Raw genomic sequence first — 22,641 nt, forward strand, 5'->3', positions numbered from 1 at the left:
GCATACCCCAGACAGATTTTGTTTATCTGCTTTTTGTGTTATAAAACCTTCTTGAGATTTACAACATCTGCATGTGGCTCCGAGACAGTGTTTCAGCGACCGGATCCTACTCCCTTGCTGTAATAGACAAAACGGGAGAATGCTCCTCCTGGATAGTACCCGAAAAGGGGTCCTCAGACCTGCTATCCAGAGGGAGGCAGTAAGTGGGGTTTTTTTTGGATCAGCATTACTCAGGAATCAGATACCATACTCTTAGGAGTTAGTTTTCAAAAGGATTTACATGTGGAACACAATGCCACTAGAAACAAGATTACAGAGAGATTTAAAACTCTTCAAAAAAAGTTTAAAAACATGGCTTTTCAAAAAAGCATTTTACAGTGAGACTGGAGAATACGAAATATGAACTAACAGGCAACTGAACATCAACACACAGCACAAAGTCACCTAGATGCGTATTTGCACATTTTATTATTTTTTCTCTATTACTTAACTACTAATGCTAGACAAATTCAGTTTAAAGTACTATACTTGTATGGTTACCCTATTAATCATATAAATGGACAAGAGACGGCTGAGGGGGGATATGATAGAGATGTTTAAAATTATGAGAGGTCTAGAACGGGTAGATGTGAATCGGTTATTTACTCTTTCGGATAGTAGAAAGACTAGGGGGCACTCCATGAAGTTAGCATGGGGCACATTTAAAACTAATCGGACAAAGTTCTTTTTTACTCAACGCACAATTAAACTCTGGAATTTGTTGCCAGAGGATGTGGTTAGTGCAGTTAGTGTAGCTGGGTTTAAAAAAGGATTGGATAAGTTCTTGGAGGAGAAGTCCATTACCTGCTATTAAGTTCACTTAGGGCCGGATTTTAAAAGCCCTGCGCGCGTAAATGCGGTCGGCTTTACACGCGCAGGGCACTCACGCGCCGGTGCGCCTATTTTGCATAGGCCGCCGGTGCGTGCACAGCCCCGGGACGCGTGTAAATCCCGGGGCTTCGTAAAAGGGGCGGGGGAGGGGGCGTGTCAGGGGGCAATTCGGGGTGGGACCGGGGGCGTGGCACCGGCCCGGGGGCGTGGTCGAGGCCTCCAGACCAGCCCCCGGGTCGGGTGATGGCGCGCCAGCAGCCCGCTGGCACGCGCAGATTTACGCCTGCTTTAAGCAGGCGGAAATCTGCCAACAAAGGTAGGGGGGGGTTAGATAGGGCCGGGGGGGTGGGTTAGGTAGGGGAAGGGAGGAGAAGGTGCGGGGGGGGGGGGTGTGGAAAGAAAGTTCCCTCCGAGGCCGTGCCGACCCCGGATTTTATAAGATACACGCAGCTACGCGCGTATCTTATAAAATCCAGCGTACTTTTGTTCACGCCTAGTGCGCGAACAAAAGTACGCGATCGCGCAAATTTATAAGATCTACCCCTTAGAGAATAGCCACTGCCATTAGCATTGGTAACATGGAATAGACTTAGTTTTTGGGTACTTGCCAGGTTCTTATGGCCTGGATTAGCCACTGTTGGAAACAGGATGCTGGGCTTGATGGACCCTTGGTCTGACCCAGTATGGCATTTTCTTATGTTCTTATCCATGTCACCTATCATATAGCTTATATTATTAAAACATGTAACTGAAACTTTATTGGCACTTTGTTAGAAAATATTACCCCAACTTAAATATATGTGCCTCTCTGTAAACCGTTGTGATGGTGCAGGACTAAATGACGGTATAGAAAAGATTTCAAATAAATAAATAAACAAATAAATGTGTAAATGTAACTACTATTGTAGCAATTTTCAAAAGCCATTTACTCACCTAAAATGCACTTACACTTGTACAACCTATAGACAATTCAATGGCATATATTGTAGCAATTTTCAAAAGCCCACTTATATGGTAACGTGCATTTACATGTGTAAAACCCAGTTTTATGTGTGTATATCCTTTTGAAAATTGCCCCTTTAGTGTGGCTGATCACAAAACTCTGACCTAGATTCAAGCTGCAATGTTTTTTCATGGGAGAGGTCCCACTATCTCAGAGGGAGGGTTGTTGTCATGTTAGTGGGTCCCTCCCCCGAAAAAAAAAATCACAGTTGTATTGCTGCTTTGTTTTGTCTCTCAGCAAAACACCACAGGGCAAAACAACCCAGCATCAACCCAACCTTATGGGACCGCCATCACTTTAAAGGGTCATGTTTAAAAAAAAGAAAAAAGCCAGTAAAAATTAAAGAAAGGTGTGTGGAGGTCAAAGCTGACCCTCTCCTCACCCCAGGGCAGCCAATTGAGGCAACCCTGACATGCCAAGTAAAAAAAAGAAGTTAGCCAATCGCATGCCGACGGCTCCCTCAACCCCCCCAACTCAGTCAACATTCAATAAAGTGCATTCCTCCACTTCCTTTTCAGTACTATAATGTCCCAGCAGGGACCCCTTCCTCCCACCCAATCCCCTCCCCCCAATGTTAACAGAAATAATCGTTGGGTTATAAGGTCCTGAAAACCTCTTTCTCCCCCAGTCCATCCAAGTGTTAGAAAAACTCATTAGGGTCTAGTTGATAACCCCCACAAAGCTCCCCCCTAACCTCCAAAATGAAAAAAAAGGATCCAGCGTTGGGGCCTGGGGACCCCCAGCCCTGGGCTTGGTTGGCACCATTTTTCAAATTGAACATAAGAACATAAGAAATTGCCATGCTGGATCAGACCAAGGGTCCATCAAGCCCAGCATCCTGTTTCCAACAGTGGCCAAACCAGGCCACAAGAACCTGGCAATTACCTAAACACTAAGAAGATCCCATGCTACTGATGCAATTAATAGCAGTGGCTGTTCCCTAAGTAAACTTGATTAATAGCAGTTAATGGACTTCTCCTCCAAGAACTTATCCAAACCTTTTTTGAACCCAGCTACACTAACTGCACTAACCACATCCTCTGGCAACAAATTCCAGAGCTTTATTGTGCGTTGAGTGAAAAAGAATTTTCTCCGATTAGTCTTAAATGTGTTACTTGCTAACTTCATGGAGTGCCCCATAGTCCTTCTATTATTTGAAAGTGTAATTAACAGATTCACATCTATTCATTCAAGACCTCTCATGCTCTTAAAGACCTCTATCATATCCCCCCTCAGCCATCTCTTCTCCAAGCTGAACAGCCCTAACCCCTTCAGCCTTTCCTCATAGGAGAGCTGTTCCATCCCCTTTATCATTTTGGTTGCCCTTCTCTGTACCTTCTTCATCCGAACTATATCTTTTTTGAGATGCGGCGACCAGAATTGTACACAGTATTCAAGGTGCGGTCTCACCATGGAGTGATACAGAGGCATTATGACATTTTCCGTTCTATTAACCATTCCCTTCCTAATAATTCCTAACATTCTGTTTGCTTTTTTGACTGCTGCAGCACACTGAGCTGACGATTTTAAAGTATTATCCACTATGATGTCTAGATCTTTTTCCTGGGTGGTAGTTCCTAATATGGAACCTAACATCGTATAACTACAGCAAGGGTTATTTTTCCCTATATGCAACACCTTGCACTTGTCCACATTAAATTTCATCTGCCATTTTGATGCCCAATCTTCCAGTTTTGCAAAGTCCTCCTGTAATGTATCACGATCCGCTTGTGATTTAACTATTCTGAATAATTTTGTATCATCCGCAAATTTGATAACCTCACTCGTTGTATTCCTTTCCAGATCATTTATATATATATTGAAAAGCACCGGTCCAAGTACAGATCCCTGAGGCACTCCACTGTTTACCCTTTTCCACTGAGAAAATTGACCATTTAATCCTACTTTCTGTTTCCTGTCTTTTAACCAGTTTGTAATCCACGAAAGGACATCGCCTCCTATCCCATGACTTTTTAGTTTTCTTAGAAGCCTCTCATGAGGGACTTTGTCAAACGCCTTCTGAAAATCCAAATACACCACATCTACCGGTTCACCTTTATCCATATGTTTATTAACCCCTTCAAAAAATGAAGCAGATTTGTTAGGCAAGACTTCCCTTGGGTAAATCCATGTTGACTGTGTTCCATTAAACCATGTCTTTCTATATGCTCTACGATTTTGATCTTGAGAATAGTTTCCAATATTTTTCCCGGCACTGAAGTCAGGCTCACTGATCTATAGTTACCCAGATCGCCCCTGGTGCCTTTTTTAAATATTGGGGTTACATTGGCCACCCTCCATTGGGGTTACAGATATTGGGGTTACATTGGCCACCCTCCAGCCTTCAGGTACAATGGATGATTTTAATGATAGGTTACAAATTTTAACTAATAGATCAGAAATTTCATTTTTTAGTTCCTTCAGAACCCTAGAATGCATACCATCCGGTCCAGGTGATTTGCCACTCTTCAGTTTGTTAATCTGGCCTACTACATCTTCCAGGTTCACAGTGATTTCGTTCAGTTCGTCTGCCTCATCACCCCTGAAAACCATCTCAGGAACTGGTATCTCCCCAACATCCTTATTAGTAAACACGGAAGCAAAGAATTCATTTAGTCTTTCTGCAATGGCCTTATCATCCCTAAGAGCCCCTTTAACCCCTCAGTCATCTAATGGTCCAACCGACTCCCTCACAGGTTTCTTGCTTTGGATATATTTTTAAAAGTTTCTATTATGAGTTTTTGCCTCTATGGCCAACTTCATTTCAAATTCTCTCTTCGCCTGTCTTATCAATGTTTTACACTTAACTTGGCAATGCTTATGTTTTATCCTATTTTCTTCAGATGGATCCTTCTTCCAATTTTTGAAGGATTTTTTTTTTGGCTAAAATAGCCTCCTTCACCTCACCTTTTAACCATGATGGTAATCATTTTGCCTTCCTTCCACCTTTCTTAATGTGTGGAATACATATGGACTGCGCCTCTAGAATTGTATTTTTAAACAATGTCCATGCCTGTTGAACACTTTTTATTACGAGCGCGCGCGGGCACGGTCTTCTCGAGCTGGTGGTGAGCCCTTGGGCCACTGCGAAAGCTAGGGAGGAGCCCCAGCCACACCGTGGGAGGTGAGCTGGGCAGGCATGGTGAGCCAGGCGGGTACAGAAGCAGGCACAGAGTCTGACCCTCAGCCGGACCTGCACGCCCATGGTAGCCAACACTGGGAAGTTGACTGATGAACGGTCCTCCGACTGTTCCCGGCCCTTTCGGACCTGCCGCTGGGAACGGCAATGGGCAGCAGGCCAGACAGAGGCGAGGGCAGACAGAGTCCTTACACAGAAGACGTCAGACGGGGCTGAAGCAGACATCCAAGACAGGCTGAAGCAAGACGTTGAAGAGGAGGGCTGGAAGGAGACATGGCACTGTCCAACAGGGCGCCCTACTCAGCCCACCCACGGGACTGAGTCGCGGACCACCCCGTCCCAGACGCGCCCTACACAGCCCAGGAAGGCTGGTCGCGGACCACGCTGAGGAAAGGAGGGTGCAGGAAAGGTCCAGACGAACAGGAACTCCGATGCTGGGATACTGACATCCGAAGCCCCTTCGGCTGGCAGGCAGGGAAGCTCAAGAGCCCGGTGGACGAATCCCTCCTGTTGGCCACTCCAGGGCCCAACAGGACAGAAGGCTCAGGAGCCAGACGAGGACATCAAGGAAAAGCAGGAACTGGATCAGGCATCAGGTAACACATCAAGGCACGGACATCCGGACAGAGACAGGACAAGGAACCATCAATACATGGAGGACCTGGATCAGCAAGGTTACAGGCGACTGTAATGCTCAATCCGAAGGCCTGGTGCAAGTGACAAGAAAGTCCTTATATACTGGAGGTTGTAGGCAACTCCCTGGGAGGAGCTTGCCAGGACCGCCCACCGCTGGCCCTATAAATGGTGTAGAGAGCTGCAGGCCGGCCCCTAGGAGAAGGGCATCGCCAAACAGGAAGTCCAAACACAGAGGCATGCAAGCCACAGGCAGGCCACAGGAACAGCTAGGCCTCTCAGGCCCTGGAGCAAGTCCCGGATGGTGCACAGGAGAGGCCCTGGCTTCGAAGCGGCCTCCGGGAGGAAGGTAAGAGACCACCTGTAGCGCAGCAACAGGGGGGATCGCAACACTTTTAACCATTGCAGCTGCATCTTTCAGTTTTTTTCTAACTATTTTCCTCATTTTATCAAAGTTTCCCTTTTGAAAGTTTAGTGTTAGAGCTGCAGATTTACTTATTGTCCCCCTTCCAGTTATTAGTTCAAATTTGATCATGTTATGATCACTGTTGCCAAGTGGCCCCACCACCGTTACCTCTCTCACCAAATCCTGCGTTCCACTAAGACCTGACCTGACTTTGTCCCAGTCACATGACTAAGCAAGATCGGCCACGTGGCTGTGGTCTGGTGCCCAGACCATTGGGGCAAAGTCAGGTTGGCACCATTTTGAAAAACGGTGCCGCCAGGGCTAGGGAGTGCCCTGGGCCCCGTTGCTGGATCCGTTTTTCATTTTAGAGGTTAGGTGGTATGGGATTGGGGTTCGGGGGGTGAGTTATCCTCTAGATCCCAACAAGTTTTTCAAATATTTGGGGGATCCAGGGGGAGAAGAGGGAGGTTATGGGCACCCGATACCCCAATGATTATTTTTCTTAACATAAGAACATAAGAACATGCCATACTGGGTCAGACCAAGGGTCCATCAAGCCCAGCATCCTGTTTCCAACAGTGGCCAATCCAGGCCATAAGAACCTGGCAAGTACCCAAAAACTAAGTCTATTCCATGTTACCATTGCTAATGGCAGTGGCTATTCTCTAAGTGAACTTAATAGCAGGTAATGGACTTCTCCTCCAAGAACTTATCCAATCCTTTTTTAAACACAGCTATACTAACTGCACTAACCACATCCTCTGGCAACAAATTCCAGAGTTTAATTGTGCGTTGAGTAAAAAAGAACTTTCTCCGATTAGTTTTAAATGTGCCCCATGCTAACTTCATGGAGTGCCCCCTAGTCTTTCTATTATCCGAAAGAGTAAATAACCGATTCACATCTACCCGTTCTAGACCTCTCATGATTTTAAACACCTCTATCATATCCCCCCTCAGTCGTCTCTTCTCCAAGCTGAAAAGTCCTAACCTCTTTAGTCTTTCCTCATAGGGGAGTTGTTCCATCCCCTTTATCATTTTGGTAGCCCTTCTCTGTACCTTCTCCATCGCAATTATATCTTTTTTGAGATGCGGCGACCAGAATTGTACACAGTATTCAAGGTGCGGTCTCACATCTCAACACAACGTGCACTGACCTGATCGCCACAGGCCACACCTTGTTAATGGTACTTGTCTCTTACTGGCTCAGTTTAGGGATTTTGGTCCCTGGGAATGTATCGCAATACCAGCGGCGTGTTCCCAGACAATAAAACAATAAATACAAAGGGGATGGTAACTTTCAAACCGGCGCCCGGGCGCACATTGGCGCACATATGTCGGCCCATGCTCGGGACGCAGCCATTTTATAACGTACACGCACATATGCGCACGTTACAGAATAGTCTGGATGCGTGCATGTGTGTGCCAGATTTTGAGTGGGCATGGGCATGTCCACACAGATCCCGCTTATACTGCGTAAATCGTAGGATTTTAAAAGGGGCATGCGTCAGCGCCATTCCCAGTTTTACCAGTTCTTCCCCAGTTCGCACAGTTGAGAGAGGTCCTCCAAATCCCTGCAGTTTAATAGCCTTCACTCCCCCCAGTTATCCCTGACCCTTAAAACCCCGCAGATCTCCCTATTTTTCTTCATTCTTTTAACTTGCACATCATTCATAGCAGAAGTAAAGTTACACGGCAGGGGACCCCGATGCGCTTCGGGGCGCATAAGTATTGATGTGCACATCTCTGGTTCGTGCCCCAAAACGCCCACGCCTCGCCCCTTGTTGAAATCTTTGGAGGTGTGCACTCTGCGGGAGCTATGCGTGTATCCGGATGGCTTTTCAGATTCGCTCAGTGCACACAGGCCTGACTTATTCACGCATCCCCTAATTAATGCGGGTTCCGGGCTTTTAAAATGCACCTCTAAGTGTGTGTGTAACTTTATTCAATAGACCCATAAACATTAGAACCAAAATAGCCTTCAGAACTCCAAAATGGGAAAAAAAAATTCAAAAGGCAGCAGAATAATACAGAAGGCCTGTTTGATGCTGTTTTTCTCCCAGTCCTGACTCCCGGATGTTGGCAGCTGTTTACTTTCTCCTCCTCGTTGCTTTCAGTCCTTGGGAGCCATGTTTTTGTTCCATTTTGACATCACATCCACAGTTTTCTATGATTTAGCTATATTCTAATTATTATTTCTGTACTTCTATATTGGTATATATTATACTGCCTAAAGCTTAGAGGTGGTGGTTATATTTTGTTATAAACATGTATTTTTCTAAACTAAGTGAAGGCTGATACATTTGGCTAAGTCAGATACCTTACAGCTGTGTTTATGCTTAGGATGTGGCCCTGCCTAAAGGCCTCATTATTTTTGATATATAGTTACAAATGAGATAATATAAGATACATTACAGCTGTTCCCTTCTGTTAGCTTCTCATTAGGATCCATTAGCCATTAGTTTTTATCTCTTTTTGTGATTAAGGTGTTAAATATTTCATACTGCTGTTGATACTTTGTATTTCTTGCTGAACTCGGTATTCTTGCAGCAGAATAGAAACTCAAGATACACCTTTGCTCTTTACAGAGGATTCTGGGAACTTCAGGTCTCCCTAGCAGAGGATTCTGGGACATTTAAGAGTACTCAAAACCACAATCTGACATTGCATTTCCCTTCAGGCCATCCCAATTTAAATATGGCTTATGACAGAAGGTGCAGGAAACTCACAAGATGTATGATAAAATTGTGGTGCCCAGCATATGATAAAAACATCTCATCTCAGCATTTTCAGGTTGTTTTAATTCTTTAAAGATTATGAAATAGGATTGTCTCAACCTCTAAAATTAAACAATGACAACTGTTAACTAACTTGTATTATGGTTATGTATTCTGAGCATCTCCGCTGAGGCTTCATGATGTGCCCTATTCACAAATCATTTATGTCCATAGCTGGGTTCCAGTCAATAGTTCAGAGCCTCCTAGGTTGTGTAGTGCCATCTCAAGATGGAGGGAAGATTTTTCACGTGTATCATCAATTATTCCATCCAATGGGGACACAATGCATTGAGATCTCAATGAATGATCTAATCTGAGTTAGAAATAATAGCAGAAATTGTGCGTTCCTTGCTGAGAGAAATAGGCTTTAGCATTCTTGTGAGCATAGAAGTGTTGCGTCCGTCGGTCCTCGACGGCTTCGCCCCTTTTGCCTCACCTTATTCACGGCTCCTCCCGCTTTCCTGGGCAAGATGGCTACCGTCGCGTCTACAAGCCGACCACTCTGGCGTCCCCGGAATGGCTCTGGTGCAGCCTCCTGCCAATGCTCCTCCCAGGTACCTACTAGGGTGCGCACGCGCGTGCAACCCACATTTTTGTACCACCCTTGGCGCGAACCTCGAGGGCGTTCCCTCATGCTGACATCACGCCATCCGGGTATATTACCTTCATTCATTTGCTAGCTCCCTGAGTTAGCAAGGACTCAAATCTGTTCCTGTCTGTGCTACTCTGCCGCTTCCGTGCTGCCGCAGGAAGCTCTCTCTCTCGCTGCCCTTCAGGGTATATGCTAACCTCGGTACCCGCTCCTCGGGGGCCTTCTGCTTTATTTCAGGTGCCTTTCAGGGAACAGGTACTCGCTCCTCGAGGGCCTGCTTTCCCTGCCTCGGTGCCTGTACCTTCTACTACAGACCTGGTGGAATCGCATATCAACAACAAACACCTAGGGGCGGATTTTAAATGCCCTGCGCGCGTAAATACGGCCGGATTTACGCGCACAGGGCCCTCGCGCGCCTATTATGCATAGGCCGCTGGCGCGCGCAGAGCCCCAGGACACGCCTAAGTCCCGGGGTTTTTTTAAAGGGGCGGGAGGGGGCGTGTCGGGGGGCATGGCAGAATGATGAGGCGTTTTGGGGGTGTGACACGGCGTTTTGGGGGCGGCGACGCGGGCGTGGTTTCGGCCCGGGGGTGTTCCGGGGGCGTGGCCGCGGCCTCCGGCCCAGCCCCCGGGCCCGGAACACGGAGCGGGGCAGCCGGCCGGCACACGCAGATTTACGTCTGCTTTTCGCTTCAACACGCGGGACAGCCACTTTGAATATCTAGTGTTATCTGTTATTGAGAGGAGACGAATCGCTACGAGAAACGCGCGATTGACATAGATATACATTTGATCTTATTTGGACCACCATCTGAATACTGCTCTGTGATCAACAAGCCCCTGAGGCAGCCACCATTGGTGGCGAAACTCGGCCAGAGTCGGGCATGTTTATAAGAATTTTACGTCTCCTTGATTAAACGTTGAAAAGGACTATCTTGTGGCATCCATTTCTTTGTTTTTTTCAAAATTTAATGAACAACATTTTCCAGGATCTCCTCTATAAGTGTGTTGTTATTTACTTGGACGAATGACATCTTGATATTCTCTCAGGACTTGACCACTCATCTAGAGGATGTGAAGAGGGTACTACAGAGGCTCTGTGAGAACCATCTCTATGCCAAGCTATCCAAATGTGAATTTCACAAAGAGTCAGTGCCTTTCTTAGGCTACATCGTCTCCAAGCAAGGCTTTCAAATGGATCCAAAGAAACTGGAGAGTATCCAGAAATGGGCGCAATCCACTGGGTTAAAAGCTCTCAGACGCTTCTTAGGTTTCACCAACTATTACAGGACCTTCATCAAGAATTACTCTTCACTTACAGTGCCGCTTACAGCTATGACGAAGAAAGGTGCCAATGCTGCAAATTGGTCTCCAGAAGCTATTGCTGCATTCCAGAAACTAAAAGATGTCTTCTCAAGCAAGCTGTGTCTTCGACACCCAGACCCCTCCAAGCCTTTCATCGTGGAGGTTGGTGCCTCGGACGTTGGCGTAGGGGCCGTATTAAGTCAGGCTGGTGATTCAAAGGTTCCACAATCGTGCTCATTTTTCTCCCGTCGCTTCTCTCCTGCAGAGAATTGGAGATAAGGAGCTTCTGGCTATTAAGATGGCATTCGAAGAATGACGCCCTTGGCATGAAGGAGCTCAACATCAAGTAACGGTCTTCACAGACCATAAGAATCTGGAGTACCTCCGCCACGCATAGCGCCTGAATCATAGACAAGCGAGATGGTCTCTGTTTTTCAACAGATTCAACTTTGTGCTCAAGTACCGCCCTGGAGATAAGCATATCAGAGCTGATGCTCTATCTCGCTCATTCCTCTCCGAGGACATTCCAGAGGAACTGCAACACATCATTGACCCAGAGAAGGTCATATTGGCAGCTACCCACTCAGTACCTGCAGGGAAGACTATCGTACCCAAGAACCTTAGAAAGAAGTTATTGGCTTGGGCCCATGACTCTAAACTTTCAGGGCACCCTGGTCAACGTAGGACCCTGCCTAAACTTCAGACCTATTACTGGTGGCCCACCATGAAGGAAGACACATTCTCCTACGTTGTTCCTGCGCAAACTGTGCTAAACAGAAGACACTGCCAGGTCGTCCATGGGGTCTACTCCAACCCTTCCCAGTGCCAGAAGAACCATGGACACATATTGCCACAGACTTCGTGGTCGATTTACCATCTTCAGGAGGAAACAACACCTTTTGGATAACTGTTGATCGGTTCTTGAAGATGGCTCATTTTGTGGCTCTCCCAGGCTTACCCACCGCCATGGAGCTCGCCAAGCTATTCATTACGCACATCTTCCGCCTGCATGGTTTGCCTAAGCACATAGTCTCCGATCGAGGAGCCCAATTCACGGCTAACTTCTGGAAGGCACTATGTAAGATGTTCGATATTTCCTTCGACTTCACATCGGCATATCATCCTCAATCCAACAGGCAAACAGAAAAGATGAACAGGACACTCAAGCAGTTCATTCGTGCCTACGTGAACACACGCCAGAATGATTGGAGTGAACTGTTGCCCTAGGCAGAATTTGCCATAAATTATCATCCAGCAACATCCACTGGATCAACACCATTCAAAGTGGTCTATGGACGACTACCATTGCCACCACTGCCATTTCTGTTATCAGCTCAAAATACTGCCAAAGATATCCAACAACTTTGGACTCAGACAAAAGAGATGCTTGTTAAAGCAGGACTTCGAGCAAAGAAAGGATACGATGCTCATCACTGCAAGGCTCCAGACTTCAAGCCTGGTGATAAATTCTGGCTTTCCACGAAGCACTTAAGACTTAAACTTTCTTCAGCTCGCTTCGCTCCTCGCTTCTTTGGACCATTTCCCATTCTTCGACGATTGGGCAATCTCACTTACAGTCTGAAGCTATCATCTTCATTAAAGATCCACAATGCATTCCACGTCTCACTATTGAAGCCACTGATCCTTAGTGAGTTCTCCAACAAGATACCTGAAGCAACACCTATTGATACAAAAGAAGATATCGAATATAAAGTAGACGCAGTTCTCGATGTGAGAAGATGAGGCAGAGTATGGGAATACCTCTTGTCATGTGAAGGGTATGGCCCTGAAGAAAACTCTTGGACACCAATGTCTAATATCCTGAATAAAGAGATGCTACAGGACTTTCATCTTTTGCATCCTCATAAACCAAGACCTGGTAGGAGATAGCGTGGACGCCCTTTGAAGGGGGGTACTGTTGTATCCGTCGGTCCTCGACGGCTTCGCCCCATATGCCTAACCTTATTCACGGTTCCTCCCGCTTACCTGGGCAAGATGGCTACCGCTGCATCTACAAGCCGACCTCTCTGGCATCCCCAGAATGGCTATGGTGCAGCCTCCCGCCATTGCTCCTCCCAGGTACCTACTAGGGTGCGCGCAACCCACATTTTTGTACCACCCTTGGCGCGAACCTCAAGGGCGTTCCCTCATGCTGACGTCACACCATCCGGGTATATTACCTTCATTCATTTGCTAGCTCCCCGAGTTAGCAAGGACTCTAATCCGTTCCTGTCTGCGCTACTCTGCCGCTTCCATGCTGCCACAGGAAGGTCTCTCTCTCTCTGCCCTTCGGGGTATATGCTAACCTTGGTACCCGCTCCTCAGGGGCCCTCTGCTTTATTTCAAGTGCCTTACAGGGAACAGATACTCGCTCCTCGAGGACCTGCTTTCCCTGCCTCGGTGCCTGTACCTTCTACTACAGACCTGGTAGAATCGCATATCAACAGCAAACACCTAGTGAGTACTCTAACTCTCAGTCTATCTCAGCCACAGTATCTCCTCGCTGGGAGACCTGCTGCGGAACTCCTGACATCACCAAGGAGAGAAGGGCTCCCTCTGCCGAGGTCCCTGAGACTGCACCTACTAGACTGCCTCACTACTGCCACCTCTGGTGGTTCTCTTCAAGCTGTCTAATAAAGAACTTGTGTTTGTGTAGTACGAGTCTAGCCCAGTGCTGTGGCTCCTCACGGGGCTCCTCCCTGTGGGCGTGGTCACCTCCACAGCACCCAAGGATCCACCAAACACACATATTCACAACAAGAAGAATCCACCATGGTGATAGCTCTGTTTGCTTGTTCAAGTCTCCACACTCAGCTGGTGTCCTCTATGAATAGCTTCTGTATGTGTAATAGACTGAGCTGATGGGCCTGCCAAATGGTTCAATGGCCATGCTATGTGCTTCCATGCAAAGGGACCTAGTTTGATTCCTGGCTCAGGTCTTCCACTCCACAGGTCAGACAGAATTGGGGATGCTGTGGTGTTCACAGCCTCTAGGAGAAGGCACCTTAGCAATGGTGATACCTAGTGGCTGGATTTAGGACCTGTGATTGCCAGGCTTAAGGACGAGACATAGTGCATGGTCCCTGGCCAAAGGCTTTCACTGCAACAGGTGGACTAAAATGGGGATATAAAATGGGAATAAAAAAAACCCCTGATATATTGCTTGAAAAATGATAGAATCCACATGTGTGGGGAACCTGCATATAGCAGCTGCACATATGGATTTTTTTCCATAGAGGACAGGAAGAGAGGACCTGAAACTGAATTATAGAATAACGGTCCATGTCTTCTTGATAATACTTTACAGCAACAAGCCAGACCATCATGTGCCTATTGTGTTTTGGATCAGACAATCCCAAGTCTATATAGCAGCCTGTCCTTGAGATTAAAGAAGCAGAACCATCCCCTGCCCATGCAAAAGAACAAGTCCAAAAAGCCAAAGAAATTGTGAGGTCAGTTTGTTCCTAAGACTCCAGCAATGTTCTGCAACTAACGCGCCCCAACGGTGAAGATGAGGTTAAACCGTGGATTTGAGGAGTTCTGATGACTGCCGTAGACTTTGCTGATGTTTGTTGAAGGGGAAAGGGATCCAGGGTGATTTTTGTCATAAAGTAAAGAAACATAACAACACAAGGAATAATGGGAGCATGGAAATTCCAGCCTGGGAATATTGCTCAATGTGTTTCTCGGCAGTGGCTGAATTCATTGTACGATGCAGATTACAATCCAGCTGTCTCCTGTTAGTGAGTACGCTGTCCCTGAGCCTGTTTTTTAATACCGTCCAGCATTCACTCATTTTATGCATTAACCCTCGAGAACCATTCTCTGCGCACCACTGATGCCTTGCTTTTCCTTGAAACTTAACTAATTCTCAGATCATGAAATGGAGCAAAATATGCAAACATAAAAACCCATTACTTTGGAAATGCCCTTCTAGCTGTTGCTTTAGAGCTGGCTTCTTTCTCTCCCTTTATGGCAAACACCCTTTCAGCCCTTGCATCCTCTAATCCTGTGCACCTACTGCCTGGGCCTGCAGATGGTTTGCGCACCCCTAAGCCGTCGGCCGGAATAGTTAATCACAAATATTATGAAGCTGGGTATGGCGGAGAGAGATTTCCTTCACTGTCCAAAATCTTTCTGGTCCCAGTGCTCAAACTCTCCCTGGCCAAGCGAACATGGCAGCTCCAGCTGAGCTGGTGATCTCAAGAGAAGCTTCGGTTGAAGGGGCTCCCGGTTAACCAGAGGAGGCTGCGGGGAAAGGAGAAATAACTTTTTACCCTTCTCTTTAACCTTGACCGTACCCTTTTCTTCTCTGTCCAAGACAAACCACACTTTTTGGTACTTTGGGGAGTGGGAGGGCTTGGGAGATTCAGGAGGGGGTGCTATCTTTTTGAACATTGGGTGGATGGGAGGGAGTTTCTGGGTTGGGGGAGGCAGATAATAGATTTTGCACTTGGGGGTAGGGTTGTTAATATTTTTGTGGCTTTGGGAAGGGGGGTCCGAATGGAGGTTACCTGGCTTTGCACATCCTGGGTTGGAGGGCAGATGAGGAGTAAGAGGTTCATTTTCTGATCGTGCCTTTCCTCCAGTGGTAAACTGCTAGTGTGCCCAACCAGTTAAGACGGTGAAAGATACAGTCATCAGACTCGGTACAGATATTTGTATATCATGAGCATAATTTCCTTCATTTGTAAAGGAAATGGTCTATAAATCTTTAAATACCATGTGCAGTATTCCAGCTAAAGAGCTGTTGTTAATGAAATTGCTTCATATACACAGACATCACTTTGAAGGTGACCATTCCCCTAAGTGTTATAATGTAGCACTAAGCCAAGCAGAAAGTTCAAATTCTGGGTGATTGAAAATATACAAAAATAGCCTACTAATATTCAGATTTCCTAAGAGTGAACTTGGTGTATTGTAAGCAGAGAGAGAATAGATTGTGGGTTGAACTTTTTGTTATCCAGATAAGTCTGGTTGGCCCCATGGGGCTGTCCTAAAGTTAGGAAGATAAACTTAGCCGGCTAACTTTAAGATAGCTGGATATAGTCAGCGGCACAGCCATGCCACTGAATATGTGGGCTGTTAGCCGGATACGTTTATCTGGCTAACTAGCCGAGCTGCACAGCGGCTCAATATCTACCTCCAGGTGTCCATGTTTGAGCCGCTCAAAGAATGGCCATTTCAGGAGCTGGGGGTTGGGTCTGCAGATAGCGCAGGCACAAAATATACAAAATTTGAAGTGCCGAAAAGCAGAATATAAAAAAATAAATGGAATGAATTAATTTGACTGCTTTTCAAGGTTCAGTAGCAGAAACAAACATTTCATTTGCCTTGTTGCAGTATCTGCTCTTCCATGCATGCTTCATATACCTCTCTAGTAATTACCAGTTACAATCTGACAGCCTTAGTCAGGATCATAAAACTTATAAACACTTTTATTATGCAAGCCTGACAGTGAAAAAGTAGTCTAATTATCTTTTAACCTACAAAATTTCTCAGCCATCACCTAGCACTTAAGCAATCTCCCTAGAAGAAGGAATCCTGTGCTGTACCCAGATAAGGTCCTGTCTTAATCATAATACAAGTGAGGCATCAAGCTGCTAAAAGGAACTGGATCTATTCAGCTGGAAGAGATTGTGATTGTTTCACAGGCCCCTGACAGGCTGATTGCTTTATGTAACTTTATATTTGTGAAATAACAGGTTTAGAGAATTATCAGTGTACTCTGAGTTATATAAAATCTATCCATGCATACAACTATTTAGGAGGTTAAGTGGCATAGTCAGATTCACACAGCAAAAGGTGGGTGGAACCTTGGATCCTCAAACATGAGGATCTCTTTCATCCCGACCACTCTGGCTTTGTCAAAGGAAGAATATCCACTGTCAACACAAGACGCTTAATCAGTATAGTATGCTGGACCTGCCAATATAAGGTCCCGGGCCTGATTCTGTCATTGGACACTGAGAAGGCCTTTGACCGTGCTTAGTGGCCTCTCATGTTTCGTGTCCTGGAAAACTATCAGTTTCCTCCAACATTCATCAACTGGGTCAAGGCACCATGCTTTCAAACATAGGCTAGAGTAGTTGTTAGTGGGTACTCTTCTACAAGGTTTTCAGTTCTTTGGGGTACTTGTCAAGGGTGCCCCTTGTCCCCTTTTCAACTTTGTGATTGAACCAATGGCCCAAATGATTAGGTAGTCATCCTCTGTCACTGGCTTTAAAATAGGAGATTCACATCATAAGATTTCGCTTTATGGAGATGATGTCCTATTATACGTTACCAACCCTGGTAATTCAGTTCCTGCTATATATATATCTGGCTTTATCTGGGCTAACAAACTCGCCAGAGTAGGGCTCCATACCTCTTGGTTGCCTACTACCTTCAGAGGGGAAATGGGCTTACCCATCTCCAACTATATTGCCTAGCTGCTAGATTGACACAGAGTTGCAGAGGCTGTCTGGTCATAGGTCTCACACTTTCAGTTTGGCGGCAGTTTAGAGAGAAGCTGGGAGCTGGAGAGGAGAATTTTTCCCCTTTATCACCTATTAGAAACAATCCTACTCTATTCTGACATACTCTGATGATACAGGCTCTTGAGATACCAGAGGATTAAAATTTATTGGATGGGTATGGGCCTTTGACCAGATGGTACCTTTTAACTTCAGATTTCTGTTAATATTCTGTCCACATATGAGTGGTTAAAACAAGTCTCTGGATTAACTGAAAGAGGGTGGTTGGATCCCCAGGCCTTTGAATTCAGTGGAACATCTCCTCAGTAGTCCAGTGAGGAGGGTTAAACTAATATCGGACCTATTCCAAGGCTTGGTGGAAATCCTGATGAAGGATTCTAGGGTAAGATTCCTGATACAATAATGGTGTACTGATTTACTTTATATGCTTATGGGTAGATTTTAAAAGGGCTGCGCATATGCCCATATATATATTTTTTTAGAATCTCTTTTATTCAAACCACAGAGAAACAGTACAAGCACATTGAATCAAATACAAAAATAGTAAACAATAACATGAGTCCAGATATGCAAATTGCTAAATCTTAAAATGGAAATAAAGCCATCTCTTAGTTTGTATATGGGCCTCCCAAAATGGAGTACCCTCTAGCATCCTACTCTTACACCAATCCCCACACATACACATCCAAATATCCCGACACACACGCCACCTGATTCCAAATAACCTCTTAATTTGTTAATCTTCTCCCACTCATCATTAAATGTTGCTTAGGGGTTTTAATAGAATATCTAGGTAATAATTCTAAAGTTGCCATTTGTAACATTGAATCTTTCCAATCCCCCACAGAGGGGAGGACCTCCATCTTCCAATTAATCAATATTTGCTTCTTAGCCAACACCAGAGCCACACATAAAAACTCCCCCCCCCCCCCCTTGAGGCAAACGGATACCCTTGTCCACCATGTGTAAATATAAGATGGGGCGAGACGAGGTAAGATCATAGCCCAGGATTCTATTCAGTAACCCACAAACCTGTCTCCAATTTTAGACCTTATAAGTGATGAAAAGGAGTTGATTTGTACAATACAGCTAGCCCTTCCCGGCTATTTAAAATTTGTGTAGCTCCCGCACAGCCCACTTAGGCGCGTATGTGACCATTTTTGCGCGCGCAAGGCTTTTAAAATCTACATCTTATGTCTTATTGTGTTTGATTTTATTATGAATGCCTCCATTGCTTTGTAAACTGCTTTGAAATTTTATGATTTGGTGGTATATAAATTTTAAATAAACTAAACTATTGGACAAGAAGGAATGGGAAGGCTTATGGAAGGGGTTCCTCACAGTTCTGTTTGTAAATGGAGAGCAGATCTTATGTTTAGATTATTGCATAGGACCTAACAGTGTCCTGTGGTATTTAACATAATTAATCCCTCCTATTCTGCTCTTTGTTGGGGAAATTGTGGACACTAGAGAATGTATATCCGCATATGGTGGGCTTGCCCTCAAGTACAATATCTTTATCTTCGTGAATGATATAGCGGAAGGGATTGAGGCTAAATTCTGTCTATTCGCGGATGATACTAAGGTCTGCAGCAAGGTGAACACACCGGAAGGGGTGGAGAGAATGAGAAATGATTTAAGAAAGCTAGAGAAGTGGTCTGAAATGTGGCAGTTGAGCTTCAGTGCAAAGAAGTGCAGAGTCATGCATCTGGGGAGCTTCAACCCAAAGGAACTGTATGTGTTGGGGGGGTGAAGGACTGATGAGTACAGAGCAACAGAGGAACCTTGGAGTGATAGTGTCTAATGATCTGAAGATGAGAATACAGTGAGACAAGGTGATTGCTAAAGCCAGACGAATGTTGGGCTGCAAAGAAAGAGGAATATCTAGTAAACAAAAAAGGAGATGATAATTCCCTTGTACAGATCCTTGTTGAGGCCCAGCCTGGAGTAATGTACAGTATTCAGTTCTGGAGTCCGTATCTCAGAGATGGAATGGAAGCAGTTCAGAGAAAGGTGACCAAAATGGTGGGAGGCCTCCATCATATGATCCATGAGGATAGACTGAAGGCCCTAAATATGTACACTCTTGAAGAGAGGAGGCGAAGAGGGGACATGATACAGACCTTCAGATTCATGAAAGGTATAAACGATGCACAACTAAAAACAAACCTCTTCTACTTGAAAGATACAAAGAGAACAAGGGGTCATGATATGAAACTCCAGGGGGGAAAACTCAAATTGAATGTCTGGAAATATTTCTTCTTGGAGAGGGTGGTGGTGCTTGGAATGCCCTTACGGAGAAGATGGTGAGAAAGAAGACAGAAAAGGACTTCAAAAAGGCGTGGGATAGACTAATTGGATCCTTAAGGACCTAATTCCATGAGTCAGGGGGATTAGCAATAACAATAGGGAGGAAGTAAACGAGAAATTGTGAAGAAGAAAACAGGGTAGGACATCAAAGAGAATGGGATAGACTCTGTGGACCCCTAAGGAGCTAAAAGTAAGAGGCATGGGGTTAGCAGTATCAATTAAACCCTAGTATCAATGAAAGGGCACAAACTAAAGGTCTGTGATTTGAATTAAAACAAGATGGTGGAGCAGGTTTGATGGGCCATATGGTCTTTTTCTGTCATCAATTTCTATGTTTCTAAGAAGTTTGGGTTGGGGTATTTGAGGTGATTTCAAAAATTTCTGGGCCAGAGCTCTTAAATTTACCTGAATTAGGATGATGGGATTCTTACTCAATTTCAGGGAATTTGATAAATCAATTATTGCTAGCTGCTAGATTTGCTGTCACTCAGGTCTGGAAGAGTACACCTGAGCTGGACAGCTGGAAATTCCAAATATTCTAGAGCAGGGGGCGGGAACCTTTTTGGCTGAGAGAGCCATGAACGCCACTTATTTTAAAATGTAATTTTGTGAGAGCCATACAAGACCTGCCAAATTAATTTACTACAACCCCCCACCCTCCTGCCCCCCCCAAGACCTGCCAAAAGTCCCTAGTGGTCCAGCAGGGGTCCAGGGCTCGCAGACAAATCTTTAATAAAAAAGTAAAAATCTAACAAAAACCCCCACCCTCCTGACACCCCCCAAGACCTCCAAAATTAATTTACTACAATCCCTCACCCTCCTGACCCCCCCCCCCCCCCAAGACCTGCCAAAATTCCCTGGTGGTCCAGCGGGGGTCCAGGGCTCACAGACAAATCTTTAATAAAAAAGTAAAAATGTAACAAAACCCCCCACCCTCCTGACGCCCCCCAAGACCTCCAAAATTAATTTACTACAACCCCCACCCTCCTAACCCCCCAAGACCTGCCAAAAGTCCCTGGTGGTCCAGCGGGGGTCCAGGAGCGGTCCGGGAGCGATCTCCTGGACTTGGGCTGTCGGCTGCCAGTAGTCAAAATGGCACCGAAGGCCCTTTGCCCTCACTATGTCACTGGTGTCGACCAATGGCGGCGGTAGCCCCTGTGACATAGTGAGGGCAAAGGGCCGTTGACGCCATTTTGATTACTGACAGCCGACAGCCCAAGTCCACGAGATCGCTCCTGGACCCCCGCTGGACCTCCAGGGACTTTTGGCAGGTCTTGGGGTGTTGTAGTAAATTAATTTTGGAGGTCTTGGGGGGGCGTCAGGAGGGTGGGGGGTTTTGTTAAGATTTTTACTTTTTTATTAAAGATTTGTCTGCGAGCCAGATGCAGCCATCAAAAGAGCCACATCTGGCTCGCGAGCCATAGGTTCCCGACCCCTGTTCTAGAGAGTCCTCATCGAGAAGTTGTCACACTCTCTGATTGGCTCTCTCCAGCTGTACAATTCCATGTGGGAGCGATTTTGTGCATCCTGGGCTACTTCTCTATAGTCAGTCAATCTCTGCCCATGACCTATGTTATCAGAAGCACGCACTGTCTCTTTTCTGCTCTGTCAAACGGGTTGATACCACAGCTATTCAATGGCTATTATGTCTTACAATTTGAAAGTGTGATATTATCCAATGCTACTGACATTTGTATTCTTTTTGTTACTTTCAAGGTCAAGCCCCCATGTTAGGTTGTACTTAATTGGATTTTATGGCTTGGTTTCTTCTTTGTATCTGTCCAGTTATTTAACAAAATAAAAGTTTTAAAAAAAAATACACGAGAATCTCTTAAAGGATATAAAACAGTATTGCTTTTGGCTTGTAAAATGTGATAGACCCATCCCCTCTACTGATGCACATTCTAGTGTTTTTTAACCCCCTTTATCTATAGTCTGTTGTGGTTATATTTAATTGCTTTTTGTAATCCATATATATATTTTTTTCCCTTCAGATGAGTAATAAAAGGTCAAACAGTTTCCGACGAGCTATCTTGCAGGGGAACAGGAGATTGTGCAGTAAGGCCCTGCTCCAGGAGGCAGGTCTTAGTCCGTCTCAGCGGCTCATTCGACACATCGCCTATGAAACGCTGCCACGGGAGATGGACCGCAAATGGTATTATGACAGTTACACCGGCTGCCCTCCGCCCTGGTTCATGATTGCAGTTACTCTTCTTGAGGTACATCTGCTGTTTTGTTTGCCAGGGTCCATGGAAAGTCACTTGCAGTGCCTGCAAGGACTGGAATTAATAGAATCCCTTCTTATGTCTTATATCCTTTTCTCCCTTTATATATGTATATATATATATAGATATATATATATATCCCACCTTCCCAAGTGGCCCACCCTGTCAGCACTGGAACTTTTGCTGGCCGAGAACCAAAGGGGAATTCTCTGAGACTAAGCCACCTTGACATCCTTTCATTGGCAGGAGTCACTGCAGTACTGGTAGCTGTCTTCCTTTCCTCTCCAGAAATCTAACACATCGCCTTTTCCTTACATCCAAGCTCCATCAACCTCTGAAGAGCTTAAATCTCCCATACCAGAGCACTGTACTGGTAGAATCCCATATTCTTGTTACCAATTTCCTTCTGCTATTCTGGTGTGTATGTGGGGGGTCGCTAGTGGCTGTGAAAGCCTGAAACTGATGTTCAGAGGTTTTATTGCCAAAAGTCCCAATGGCAAGGAGGTTACTACCCTGTGATTTTAGCACTGGGATATTTGGGAATTCCCCAGGTTTCTTTCTACACCATAATCTTAAGGATGCACCAGGCAAGCCATTTATACCTTACTGTCTCTGTGGTGGGCTTCAGAGTATGTACCATCCAGCATGGTGCACAGTGAGTAGGTTACAGCAGCAATCCTCCACACACATGATTTTTGGATGTGTTTTTCATTAATAGGTGACCAGAGGATGTGCTCAGATTTGCCATAAGTGACTGCGTGTTTTTACTGTGGCTCCATAGAGTTCAGTGGAACTACTCAGAGGTGCTATGGTTGACCCCAGGAAGTTGCGGATTGCCACGCATTGTCACCAGTATATGATGATCAGCTTTGTACCTCCATTAGGTCCTCTGAAGACTTGGAGCTACT

The 22,641-nt window shown here is 45.5% G+C and overlaps 1 protein-coding gene across 3 annotated transcripts in view; it reads left to right on the forward strand.

Moving 5' to 3' along the window:
- RHBDL3 (rhomboid like 3) overlaps positions 1-22,641 on the forward strand; it is a 151,654-nt gene that overhangs the window by 84,042 nt on the left and 44,971 nt on the right. For all 3 annotated transcript variants that reach the window (XM_029600729.1, XM_029600732.1, XM_029600730.1), the window contains one exon: positions 21,503-21,727. In XM_029600729.1, coding sequence (XP_029456589.1) covers positions 21,503-21,727 — 225 coding nt within the window. The remainder of the gene's footprint in view (positions 1-21,502; positions 21,728-22,641) is intronic.

The sequence above is a fragment of the Rhinatrema bivittatum genome, chromosome 4, assembly GCF_901001135.1.
Source record: "Rhinatrema bivittatum chromosome 4, aRhiBiv1.1, whole genome shotgun sequence".
NCBI classification, from domain to species: domain Eukaryota; kingdom Metazoa; phylum Chordata; class Amphibia; order Gymnophiona; family Rhinatrematidae; genus Rhinatrema; species Rhinatrema bivittatum.